The 14,418-nt window shown below is 38.4% G+C and overlaps 1 protein-coding gene across 1 annotated transcript; it reads right to left on the minus strand.

The window, feature by feature from the left end:
- Positions 1 to 1,126: 1,126 nt before the first annotated feature.
- Positions 1,127 to 14,110, minus strand: c1h14orf119 (chromosome 1 C14orf119 homolog). Its single transcript, XM_039740275.1, has 3 exons — positions 13,942 to 14,110; positions 13,376 to 13,600; positions 1,127 to 1,401 (listed from the first exon to the last, which is right to left on the minus strand). The coding sequence occupies exons 2-3, from the start codon at positions 13,598 to 13,600 to the stop codon at positions 1,228 to 1,230; spliced, it is 399 nt and encodes a 132-aa protein (XP_039596209.1). The 5' UTR covers positions 13,942 to 14,110; the 3' UTR covers positions 1,127 to 1,227.
- Positions 14,111 to 14,418: the final 308 nt, after the last annotated feature.

Raw genomic sequence — 14,418 nt, forward strand, 5'->3', positions numbered from 1 at the left:
TGGCACAGCACCTTTTTTTGATTTTAAAGGAAGCTGTGACAAAAACAGTGCAACTGTAACTAACGGCAGAAATTCTCTAGGCATCACTTGGAAGAACATTATTCAACAAAGTCAATTTTTTGAGCTCTGCAAACATTTACAAGATACAAGATTGATCCATCTAGGTCAGGGGTCTCCAACTCTGGTTCTGGAGGACCACTGTGGCTGCAGGTTTTCATTCTCACCCTTTTTTTAACGAGTGTTCTGTTTGTGCTGCTAATTAACTTCTTGTGAATTCATTTTAGTTGAATTGCTTTTTTAAGATTTGTTCCCCTGAATTTCTTCATCTTTCCTCTGAATTGTTTCATTTCTTTCCTTAAATGGCACCCAAACAGAAATGAATTGTGAAGTGAGGGAGCCAACAGAAGACCAACTAACTCAAGTCCTCAAACTCCAACCAGTTTCACTCCAACCAGCTGCTTAATGAGGTGCCACTGCTTGTCGTTCATTAAACTCGTTCTTTAATTCTGTGGCTTGTTGCTGCTCTCGTGGTGCACTAGCAAACAGTTCTGAAAATGATTTTCTCTTTCTAAGAGCGCTGGTCAAATGTTTTGTGGACCTAAGCAGGTCGACATTCCTGAGACCTTCACCTTTCTTCAGGTATTGTATGATGGACACCAGTTGTTTTGGTTCATTTTGTATCTCATTATTATTTGGCTGCTAATTAAGGAAGAAGAAACAATTAAGGGGTCGGAGTCTTCAAGAGCAGGTCAATTAAAATTAATACAAAAGAAGTTAATTAGCACCAGAAACAGGTCACTCATTATGAAAAGGGTTAGAATGAAAACCTGCAGCCACGGTGGTCCTCCAGGACCGCAGCTGGCGACCCCTGATCTAGGTAGCAATGGTGACGCTTAGGGGTTGTGTAGTGTTGCAGAGTTCATGTATTCTTTACGCCCTTTCTTTTTTTTTTTTTAAATTACTAGTAGTATGTTACTGCTAGATTACAGGAAGCTTTGAGCGATTGTTCAAAATTCGCAGAGTCACATTCGACACGAAGAAGAGGCATGTCATGGGGTGAGTCGGTTGTCCAGTACAATCCCAATAAGCCCCCAAACATAACTTCCTGCTTTTCATTCTGCTTGCTCACAAACAAGAGGACATATTTAATGCTTTTATTAGTTTTACTTAATTATATATAAAAAAAAAAAAAAAAAGTGCTTCTCCCACACAGATTCTTGATTCAGTTTAGTCCTTGCCTGCTGTGTTGGCTATCTCTTGATAAAACTGCGCCACAAACGTTGGCTCACTCTCTTCCAGCAGTCGGACAAACCTATTCCGTTCATCTTCACTCCAGCTCTCAAACCACTGGTTCCACAGACGCAACTGGCACTCAAAAATGCTGGGGGCTTTGTCCTGCACCTGCAACCACAACAAATAAGAAAGAAAATACTAAACATCAGCAGCATTTAAAATACATGGAAATTAAGGCCTGCGTTACTGAGGACAGAAAGAAAAAAACAACAAAGAAGAGCCGGTTGTGCTCTGAAACTGCCTCTATATATTCAATTATTTAATTCCCAAACCCTCTTATTGAAAGGCAGAAATATGGAAGGCCAACACTGAGAGAAAGCTTGGACTCAAATTTGGATGTGATGCAAGTCCACTACGCCACCATACAGAGCCCAATAACAGAACCTGGGCATAGCCACGTTGCCCTCCGTAATGTTTGAGACAAAGACATGTTTTTCTTTGATTTACACCTCTGCTCCACAGTTTAAAATTACATGTCAAAAAAACAATTCAGACAATTTCACTCAAAGGTACATTTGAGTCACACCGGGCAAAAATTACAATACTTTTTCAACATGGTCCCCCCATTTTGGGGCACCATATTCTTTGAGACATGTGTTTGTGATCGCTCAGGTAGGCTTCATTTTTTTCCGCAAGATACCTCAGCTTGCATCTACTCTTTGGAGTCTGTAGCTGCCGTTGTTCAACATGAAGATAAGAGCTATGCCAGTGAAAGTCAAAGAAGACATTATGACGTTGAAAAACAAGAATAAAACCATTTGAGACGTCGGTAAAAAGTTAAGATTAACTAAATCAACTGTCTGGAATATCTGGTGACCTCAGTAATCGGTAGGCCAAGAAAGACCTCCACTGCAGATGGCAGAAGAATCCTCACTATGGTAAAGAAAAGCCCCACAATGCCTGTCCAACAGAGCAGACAGAGTCGTCAGGAGGCAGATGTGTATGTGTCCCAGACGACTATCCACAGAAACACAGAGGCCACACTGCAAGATGCAAACCACTAATTAGCCACAAAAACCGAATGGCCAGATTACAGTTTGTGCAAAAAGACTTGAAAGAACCTGCAGAATTCTGGAAAAAAGGTCTTGTGGACAAACAAATAATAATAATTCTTTGCATTTATATAGCGCTTTTCTCACTACTCAAAGCGCTCAGCAATTGCAGGCTAACGGCCTTGCTCAAGGGTCCAACAAAGCATGAGTCACTTTTGGCATTTATGGGATTCGAACCGGCAAACCTTCCGATTGCCAGTGCAGATCCCTAGCCTCAGAGCCACGATGAACCTGAAGTAGAATGATGACAAGAGCAAAGTGTGGTGACAAAGAGGAACTGCCCAAGATCCAAAGCACCCCACCTCATCTGCTAAACATGGTGGTGGGGGTGTTATGTCTTGGGCATGTATGGATGTCACAGGTGCTGGCACATTTATCTTCATTGATGGTGGAACTGCTGACGGGAGCTACACAATGAATTCTGAGCTTCATCCTACAACAAACATACTGACTGATAAGGCAACACAGACGTTTTTCAAAGCTAAAAAATGGAAAATTCTTCAGTGGCCAAGTCAGTCACCTGATTGAAATCCAATCAAACAGGGCTTTCATATGCTGAAGAGAAAACCTAAGGGGACAAGCCCCCGAAATAAGCAGGAGCTCAAGATGGCTGCATTAAAGGCTTGGCAGAGCATCACCAGAGAAGATCCTCACCACCTGGTGATGACTATGAATTCCAGACTTCAATCAGTCATTGCATGCAAGGAACATGCAACAAAGAACTAAATATGACTGCTTTAATAGACCCACCATTGCTAAGTCCCAAACATCATGGTGTCCTAAAATGGAGGGGCCATATACACAAAGTGTTGTCATTTTGAACAGTGTGACCAAAATGTATGCAATTACCCTTAAATGAAAGTCTGCAATGTGCACTTTAGTCATGCCTGAAGTGTTTGACATATAATTTTAAACTGTGGAGCAGAGGGGTAAATCAAGGAAAAACATGTCTTTGTCCCAATCACTATGGAGGGCACTGTATTTAAAAAAAAATAAAAAAAATCTGCGTTACAAAAAAAAAAATCAAAGGATGGATGGCACAGAGCAGATTAGCAGATACACGTAAGGTGGCCAACAAATTGTGTTACTTACGGAACTAACAAAATGCAGCAGAGTTTTTAATATTGATCATAACACTAGAAATTTCAAATGCCATAGAAAAGTGAATTAAATTGATAAAAACAAAAATGAAGGTAATTAAATGCCATAGACTGGAGCGATTAAGTTTCAGGATGAAGTAGGCAACAAGTAGACCTCATGCTAAGGTCATAGAAGTTGAAACAGTTTCTTTATGGATAGCGTTCCATCCCAGAGAAAGTGTTGCACAAGGACAAACAGCATTTGTAAAATGTAACGTCTTGAGTAGAGAAGACAAGAGAAGAGAGGGAGGGCAGTTTTGTTAGAACTGATAGTTGTTAAATGGCGTGGACAGGTGGACTGGAATGGTACAGCTCAGTGCTTGCAGATTAAATGTGTGTGCCCTGAAACAAAAGCTCCAGATTTTCCTTTCCCAAATACCAGCACAAAATATGCCAAAGTAGAAGGAATCCAAAATAACAACTCAAATTACACAATTCGTGCACCTCTATGGCCCTGGGGGGCAGTTGGGGGTGGGAAATCTCCATATTTTTCCCTAGCAAAATACAAGTAGACAATTGAGCTTTCAGCACAGTATATTTGCTTGTGGAGAAAACACTCTGAATGTCCAACTTTTCTCTCTAAACGCCATAAGACGGAGAACAATTAGCAGTACTGTGCTAAAACATTGAGTGAGGCCATTACTGTAAAACACTACAATGCACACACTATTGCTGCCATAAATTTCACACAATGTCCATTAACACTTCACTGTATCCACATTGTTAAATTATGAAATACTTTCTTATTAAAAATCCGCAGAAAACAACATAAAAATGATTTAGGATTGAGGTCTGCATTCCCTTGGGAATCCCACAGTAACATGAATAAGGGCTGTAAATGAACACAGGTTATTTAATTTGAAATAAAGTCGCGTGGGCAGCATTGATAAACTGGGCAGTCTCCCAGCATTTCTTTCCTTAAAATGATGTTTTCATTGGGTAGGAGGTGATCATTTTTGAGCAGCTTCCATCCCCAAGCTTAATGTTTCTCCTTTAAATTAATTCATAATATCCTAAACTTATTATTATCATCTATTTAGCTAATGCCTTTACCCAAAGCAATCTGCAGTATTGGGAATCTCGGGATATGTTTGCAGTTGGGACACAGGAAGATGAAGTGACTTAGCCAGGGCCACACTGAGAGGAAGGAACAGGCAGCCTTAGGGTTTAAAGTTTAATGCCTTAGCCACTGCATCCTACTGTATAATTCCTTCTATTACATCTATTAACTTTTTTTTCCTTTTGTCTACTTTTGTATTAAATAATATCTGGCAACATTAACATTTTTTATTAAACATCTGTACATCTAAATATAGGAACATGTGCCAAAAATCAGATTTTTGTTTGAAAATACTAGCCTGCTCGATTCGCTTGCCAGTCCTCGGGCCTGCTAGCCTCTTTGCCATTTTGCTGCTCGCGTATGGGGATGCGGATGTACAATTGAAATAGATTGTTATTTTCAAGGGAATTGCGGTTGTAAATATTCTTCGGGATATTGTAAGCTGATGTTTTCATCTTGCGCACAATCACCACCAACTGTTTCAGCATAGTCTATTGATACGCTTTTAACCAATGTGCCATGTAACCGATTGACTATGGCGTTATTTCATTTGACTTCATCGTTTCTTGGTGCCTGTGTACTCATTCTTACTGTTGATAACCCTTTGTGATGAAATTCTTCAATAAGATTTGGACATTATAGGCCTTCTTTAATTGGGAACTTAAAGTGAAGAAAACGTTAAAAGTTTATAAGAACTGAGAGAGCAGGAATTGTGTCTGTCAAAAGCATTCACATGAATGAGAGGTGAGAGGACTGTGTACGTGGTTGAATATGGTTGAGGGGAGGACGGGACTTGAAAAAATCTCATGGGCAAAGTCTCGTCTCACGGGAGTTGAAAAAAATCAATCGAAAAAAAGTCTTGTCTCGTTTCAGGATTTTTTTTATATAATAGAGAGATTTAGGGAATAGAGAGCTCCATTTTAAAACAAAAGTGTCAGGTAGAAATAACTGAATCTATGTATAATACTGTATTTTGCCAAGCACATCTTTGTCTTTATGGCATATTAACTAATAGAAGCAAAACGTCTCCAAGATAAGGTGCTCAACACAACTGCACACACATATATTCTCAAACCACCTCTATTCAGTTCAGGGTCATGAGGGAGCCAAAGCCTATCTCAGCAGCAAAAGACACAAGACGGCTCTGGACGGGGAGCAAGACCATTGTAGGATGCACTCACAAGAGCAAATGAATCGAACAAACTTCTTTTGGGGATGTGGGAGAACAAAACCGAATACCCAGATAAAAACACACAGGCAGAACATACAAACATATAAGACATCAACCGGATAAGGGATTCAGTCCCAGGATATTGGATTCACTTGCAATTTATACAAAAAGATAGTTAATATTTTAATAAGCTTAAGTGAAACTCTTTATAGAGTTGCAAGGTCAGTTCTGGTCAGGGAGTATGCACTGGTACATTGTGTTGCCGCAACCACCACACAACAAAACAGCTCAGGATCCTGGTTGGCAACCCCCAGGCAGACATAAAGTCCAGTCCCACCCATGGAAATGACCCTCTATCTCAGGGGTCACCAACTCCGGTCCTGAAGGACCATGACTTGCTCTTGAAGACTCAAACCCCTTAATTGTTTCTTTTTCCTTAATTAGCAGCCAAACAATAATGAGATATAAAATAAGCCAAAACAACTGGTGTCCATCATACAATATCTGAAAATAAAGAATGATGAAGGTCTCAGGAATGTTGGTCTGCTCAGGTCCCCAAAACATTTGACCAGGGCTCTTAGAAAAGAGAAAATAAACAATTTCAGAAATGTCTGCTAATGCACCACGAGAGCAGCAACAAGACACAGAATTAAAGAACGGGTTTAATGAACAACAAGGATCAGCACCTAATTAATGAGCTGGTTCAAGTGAAATTGGTTGGAGTTTGAGGACTTGAGTTAGTTGGTCTTCTGTTGGCTCCCTCACTTCACAATTCATTTCTGTTTGGGTGCCGTTTATGGAAAGAAATGAAGCAAATCAAAGGAACGATGAAGAAATTCAGGGGAACAAATTTTTAAAAGTCAATTCAATTAAAATTAATTCAGAAGAAGTTAATTAGCAGCACAAATAGGACACTCATTAAAAAAAGGGTTAGGATGAAAACCTGCAGCCATGGTGGTCCTCCAGAACCAAACTTGGCGACCCCTGCTCTATCTCCTACAGGCAAGTGATACACGGGCATCCCCTTGGCCTGGTCCAGTCGCTCGGGTCCTCACCAATAAGGATCCTACAAGGTGGATCACCCTCGGGGAATCGCACCACATGGCCGTAGTGCCGTAACTGACACTGACAATGCAGGTAATTTGCCTCATTCGGGACTCGGGCAACCGCTCATTCGACACAAAGTCAAACCAATGATACCCAAGGATTTTCCGGAGAGACAGAGTACCAAAGGAGTCCAGTCTTCATCTCAGGTCACTGGATAGCGTCCATGTCTCGCAACCATATAGCAAGACAGGAAGCACCAGGACTCTAAAGACTTGGGAGTAAGTCTTTAGATATAGTGTTAGAAAATTGTTTATACATTTAGGGTTACCCATTTAAAAAATATTTTTTTGAAGCATGAGTACAGAGTTACACCAACAATAAGCACCCATATTAGAGGTGCCAAGTAATGCATAACAAGTGTGAAATGTGCTGCTGCTTAACTAACAGCTCCTTATAATCATTTCAGATTTTTTTTCAGGTAGTATAACTTCCCTTGGGGTTAGATTAATTTTCTATTAAATAATATCAACAAAATGTATATGGAGCATTGCAAAGCATATAACACTAGCAGAAACACTTAATACACATGACACAAATGAGGAGGGACTCAAGCCCACGTAAATAAAAAGGGTCCCTTGTGCTGAGCAATCCTCCGCAGCATTTGAGTAAATGTAACGAAGTCTAAAAGAGGCACCCGCCCAGATGTCAATATTAGATGCTGCGGTCAGCGATTACGCCAGATAGTTCTTCATAACAGCACCGTATGGATGGCGTTAATAATAGGGCTGCTATTCTATTAAAAACGTAATTGTGATTAATCGCACAATTAAAATGTTTTAGTCAAAATTAACAGCATATTAATCACAATTTATCAAGAACATATTCGAATTTTTCTATAAAGCAGAAATAACTCTAAATATTATTTTCTCAACCAAAACATTGTAATAATCACTTGCCTATTCATAATAAATAATTCATGATCTTTTATTGAGCAGCTGTGTTTAACAGAAACAATTAAACAGTGAAACACTAATCAGTCAACGGCTCAAAGTAATCACAATGAAAATTAGTCTAGCACTTTGACTGTTTCTGTCATTAACTGTTTTTAAAATTATATGAAGATGTAAAGTAAGACCATCACCAAATTAAGCGTATGCATGTGTCTTGTGAGGAACTGTCATCCCACTCCAGTTTCAGCTCTCAGTACAACCAAACATTCAAGGATTGGCTGAAGTGGATAATATTTGCTTAGAAATCAGACTGATATATTAGACACATAAATAATATGGAGGCAACGTACATCTTTGAGTTACATGTGTCAAAACTATGCTGAAGGCTGTGCTTTTTTTTGTTGTTACCCTGAACTTTAAGGAATGCAGTACACTCCATGCATTGAAAATCCTTGTAATTTTCACAAAATTGCAAAAAAAGATTCTTTTTAATTACTGTTTTTTTTAATCAAGCAAAAAATCAACAGCAACCATATTTTTCTAACAAATAAGGCACCAAAAATTCATATTACAAATCGCAAATTTCAAATGTAATATACACTTGAAATACATACATGCAAACTGCCAGTGAATTCTTTAAGGATAAAACCGGAAGCCAAAATGCAATTGTGCCGGTTCTGTTTCACTGACACCACCTAGTGGCACAAAGGCAATCTGCAATTACTAAGTCTTGCCATGTACAGTGTAAGCAGCGGATGCTGCATGACATTAATGCGGGTTCAAGTACAGCTTCTCTCACAACATGAAGCTTTGTAAACCACACTCCCTGATGAAACGCCATTCTGTTCACGAGTGGGTCTTGAATTGTACATTATACTGCCAGGTTAAGCTTTAGTAACTTTAAATCCTTTGCTGGATAAGCAGAATCAGAAAATAAATGGATGATTATTGATTACTGCATACTTCAAACTGTGTATTTCTATATGCACAGAATATAAAATGCACAATATAAAAAGATTGCAATTTTTTTTTTTTTTTGCTTTTGTGTAATGAATATTTTGACAATCTGCACAGAAGTGCTTGTACATTAAACTCTAAATAAATGATTGGACTGAAGCTTTAAACATCAAAAATGAATAGAAAAAAAGAAGATATCAACATATTCCATAGAAATAACTGTTCAAGGAACATTATGTATCATTTCAAACATTTTCACAGAAAATAACAATTCACCACAACTTATGTTTCATTTAGCATGATGATGACCTCCCTGGCAAAACTCATACTTATCAATGCCACACAAGTGCTTTAAAGCGTCTACATTTCTATGGCTTTTAGAGCAGCTATCAGATAAATGTAAAATGTCTCTTATATATATTTCTCTTCTGGTTCATCCCGCTTCCTCTTCAAACCCGGTCACGTCACGTCACGGCCCTATATCTAGCCTGACCACGTGACCTTTCACTTCGGCTGTGACGTGACACCAATAGTGTCATGAAAGAGGAGCGGGGAACACGATAGTCCGAAGAAGGAATAGGAATCAAGAAAAGCACCATGCGGGTGTATGGGAGGCCGCAGCCAGCGTGAGGAAGGGTTTGGAAGAGGAGGAATAGGAATCGAGAAATGCCGTATGGGCTGCATGTGGGGGGAACTGGGTTTGAAGAGGAAGCAGGATGAACCAGAAGAGAAATATACTATCAACAAGTCCCAAGGACAAACGTTTCCAAAGATTTGCGTTAATCTACAACAACCAGTCTTCAGCCACAGTCAGTTGTACATGGCTTTTTCTACGGTTAGATCTTTCGACTCATTATCTGTCATCTCCAGTAAAACACCTATTCACAACTGCGTCTTTCAAGAAGTATTTATTTCTTCTTGATTTCTGAATTTCTTTCTCACCGTTTTCCGTTCCTGTTCTTACACCGCCATATGCTGCGGCGGGCATCGGCTAGTAAATAAATATTACTCTACTACCATGTAAAAAAAAAAAAACTGTTTAGAAAAGGTAAACATTTGATAATAGTTTATACTTTAAACCACCATTTCTAATATAAATAAACTTCAGGAAGTCAACTAACCCACCTGTACTCCAAATGCAAAAAACAACACCTAGCCCTATGGATGTGAAACACCTTGGGACAACATTCACTCTACAAGGGCACCATTTAAATAAAAAGAATGTCTCTGTGTTGAAAGTTGCAATATAAAGCACTTTTGTTTACTGTAACTTCCATGGTTTGGTGTTTATAATATTTGTGCACCTGTGATACGTAGTTGACTTTGCCTAAAAGTATCTGATAATATTTGTCCATCTCCTATATCAGAAAATTTAAATGTACATAAATTTTCACTATTCGTCATGAATTTATTCTAAAAAACACATCTCTTCTCCCTTGTGTATTAACTGGCTACAAATGCAAGTTTATCTTCTATCCTGGCTGTTCTATATCTACTGTTGAATTCATGTTAAAAGGCAATTCTACTTTAGCTCTGGAGAGTGAGTGAATGTGTGTGTGTGTGTGCGTGCGAGACCAGGCCCTGAGATGGACTGTCATAATGTCCCCAGTTAGTTCCTGCCCTGGCACCCAGTGCTGCTGGGATAGGCCTTAGCCTCTGACAATCCTGTCCTAGTTTAAGCAGGTGCGTTGAGGCGTGTGAGAATGTCATATTTACTGGACTAATCTTGATTGTACTCATCTGTTAACTTTGGCCTTGTCCACACTACTATGTTTTTGTTTAAAAATGCAGACATTAGTCTTCGTTGTCCCCATTCGTCCAGACTACCCCAGTGTTTTCAAAGAGACTTTTGAAAATCCTCATCACTGATTTATATTTCTGAAAACAGAGGCTCAGGGTTGTGATTGTTGGAAAGCGAAAACGCACATTTTTATAAACGAAGACTATAACTGCACTCTGATTGGTTTGTGCTTATTACAATGGCCCTTCCTTAATTAGATCCTGCTCATTACAACGTCTCATTCCCAGACTGGTTACACTTTACAAAAGAAAACCATAATCCAACATAACGGGTACAGAGGCGTTGCTTTTCATGGTGCTTGTTGTGTTAAATACCTGTATGCATATGCATATATATATATATATATATATATACATATATATATACACATATGCATATATATATATATATATATATATATATATATATATATATATATATATATATATATATATATATATATATATATATATATATATATATATATATATATATATATATATATATATATATATATATATATATATATATATATATATACATATATGCATATATATACATATATATATATATATATATATACATATATATATATATATATATATATATATATATATATATATATATATATATATATATATATATATATATATATATATATATATATATATATATATACATATATATATATATATATATATATATATATATATATATATATATATATATATATATATATACATATATATATATATATATACATATATATATATATATATATATATATATATATACATATATATATATATATATATATATATATATATATATATATATATATATATATATATACATACATATATATATATACATATATATATATATATATATATGCATATGTATATATATATATATATATATATATATATATTATGTTTTGTATAGCATGTCTGCTGCATGCATGCACAAATTACTTTATCGGTTACTACAGTTCTGTGATAAATCCCACAATATTAGAAACCCTTTAAGGATTTTTCAGCTGATGCATGTATGCCTATTGTAGGTAAAGTCTGCGTCAGGTGTGTTTTTGGTCATTTTAGCACGAACAGAAATATTTTTGTAAACAGTGAAAAAATGCCAGTATAGATGGAGATCATTTGTGTATAAAAATGTCATTTTTAAATGATAACATGGCATAGTGGACATAGCCTCACACTGTCAATCTACTCACATAAGGAAAAGGTACATAATCCAGACCCCATCTCAAAGGGCTTACTTCACTTGACTGATCAGTTTGCGAACATTTTGCACCTTTCCTTAAAAACTCTGAAAAGTTAGTGCTAATTACCAGGCTATTCAAAATGAAATAGCAGATTTCAAAAATGTATTTCAAACAAACTGTATAAAACAGAAACACATTCCGCACATCACTAGATAGAGGAAAGTTCAAAGTTTGACACAGGCAAACAACGGTATGGCGTGTTCGTAGACAGCGTCTGCATATGAAGCCTTACAAGCTGCAATTAGTGCAGACATTGCATCCCTACGACCATGAAAAAAGGATTGAATTTTCCACTGCAATTCTGGAGAATATGGAAGAGGAACATTCAAGAGGAATGACTCATTTTTTCGGATGAATCAACATTTCGCCTCTCTGGTAGGGTTAATTGCCACAGTGTTAGATTTTGGGGCTTATGAAAATCCTTGTCTAGTCATCAAACATGAAAGAGACTCACTGAAGGAAAATATGCTTTGTGACATTTCTGCAAGTTTATGGACATTTTTTTTTTTTTTTGAGGAGCAAACTGTGAGTGGATTTTCATACCTGGACATGCTACCAAACTGGTTGTTTGCCCAACTTTAAGAAGATTCAAATTACTTCATTTTCATGCTTGCTTCATTTCCATTTGGAGGTCCGGCATTACCTGAACGAAACCATTCCAGGACAATGGATTGGAAGAGGCGGACAACAAGATTTTGCTCATCATCTCCAAACCTTACCCCCATGATTTTTATCTATGGTGGTACATTAAAGAAAGAGTGTTTGTTGCACCTATGCCCGCCAATCTTCAAGATTTGCGATATTGAATTGAGGAAATTAATTCAGTAACTATGGACCAGTTGACTCATGTGTGGCAAGAAATGGTCTACCATTTTGATGTTTGTCACGCTACACATGGTGCTCATGTTGAATGCACGCAACCTCAAAGGACCATACGACCAAACATTGAACTTTCCTCTATCCAGTGTTGTGAGGAATGTGTTCTGTCTTATACAGTTTGCTTGAAATACATTTTTGAAATCTGCCCTTTCATTTTGAATAGCTATGTGCTATATTCCTATGATAAACATGAAAGACAAATTTTAATGGTAAGACAGCTATATTCGCTAATATATGGTGTCGGACACTGGCAATGTATATTGAATGTTGATTACAACATGCAAGTGTGGATTTCACTGTACTCTCAACGTATGACCCAAAAAAGTATTGCATACTATCATTTATTATTTACTTCTGGACATTCTTCAAAGTTTGCCATATTGCCAGCGTGAGTGTGTGGACTCTGAAGTGGACTGGGACCCTGTGCAGGTCTGGTTCCTTCCTTCTAACCTGGGCTACCAGGACAGGCTCCAGCCTCCTGCACTCCTAAACTGAACTGGATTGATAAAGTTTCTGTTTTGAATCATGTTGTGTTTTACCTTGTCACTCTGAACTGCCTCCTTCTGTGGAGATCACTGCATTAAATAAAAGTCAACTGCTGCAAGATCTACTGCTTCACCATTCTGTAATTCTTCTTACTTTTAATAAAGTGTATTGATTTTACAATCTGTGCTTTGTAATATGGTATCAACTGCTCCATAGGTCGGGATGAGATAATACTATGAAAGGCGCTTTATTAAAACTCAATAAATACCTCACTCTTACCTGCAATAGCGACAATTCCCCGAGGAGGGCGCACAGTTTTCCGGGAACTGCTTTTGACACCAAGTCTTCAAGAAACCTCTGACGCTGTGTCGCCCCCCAGCCGTGGAACCAGCTCAGTACACAGCGCAGCTCCTGGGCCGTGATGTAGGAGATGCCCTCGATCGGTACAGGAGCCGTTCGACCCGGTGGATCCCCGTCTTCACTGCCGCCACAGCCTTGAGACATCTGTAGATTGGGGGCACATGTATAATGTGGCTGTTAGCAGAGTAGTAACTGGTGCAAGTGGATGCTTCCTAAAAGTCAACCCAGTGCACGACATTACACATACGGAGCTTACTTCGCCACTCTTGGACTTGAGCAGCGCGACTGAAGCTCAGAAGGTATAAATCTCGACTTTTGCACGCCGATAGCAGCCCTTGCGAGGCATCTCACACTGACGCTGGCTGTGATCCAGACGCAGTCAGCTTCACACGAGAGTAAACGGTCTGCTCGTCCGCGAAAGCGCACAGACAGACTACGGACACCATGGAGCCCCAGTCTCCTCCCAATGCGTGCGCTATACGTACCTCCTTCGGGAATTCTTATCCAGCGCCCCACTGCAATATGGCAAACACACTTCAGACACTACCTTTCGGCCCCACTTTCTAGCAACCGTAAGTCGCTGGTTCACATCTAGCGCTCTCCATTTTCACAACTTCCGGCAACTAAACAACGAAGCGCTCTCGTTCTGCCGGAAATTGCCGAAGTCCCTCGTTCCGGAAATATCCGAATTCTCCAAGAGAAAACAGCTGAAACTTGCTTTTCCATTTTTTTCTTTGTTATGAATATTAACAACATTGGTTGTGCCCGATGCTTTCAAGATAGACTCGACCCCATCCACTAAGACTTTAAATGTTATGTAAAAATATCCGTGCATTTTCTAAACCCGGTCAATGTAGGACAAGAAAGTGTAATTTATAGTGCTGACCACAATGAGGCGCTGAACAGCACAACGGTAATATAGGTCACACAGTTATTAATTTTAACATAACACACCCAATCCC

Source organism: Polypterus senegalus, chromosome 1, assembly GCF_016835505.1.
Source record: "Polypterus senegalus isolate Bchr_013 chromosome 1, ASM1683550v1, whole genome shotgun sequence".
In the NCBI taxonomy this organism is placed as follows: Eukaryota; Metazoa; Chordata; class Cladistia; order Polypteriformes; family Polypteridae; genus Polypterus; species Polypterus senegalus.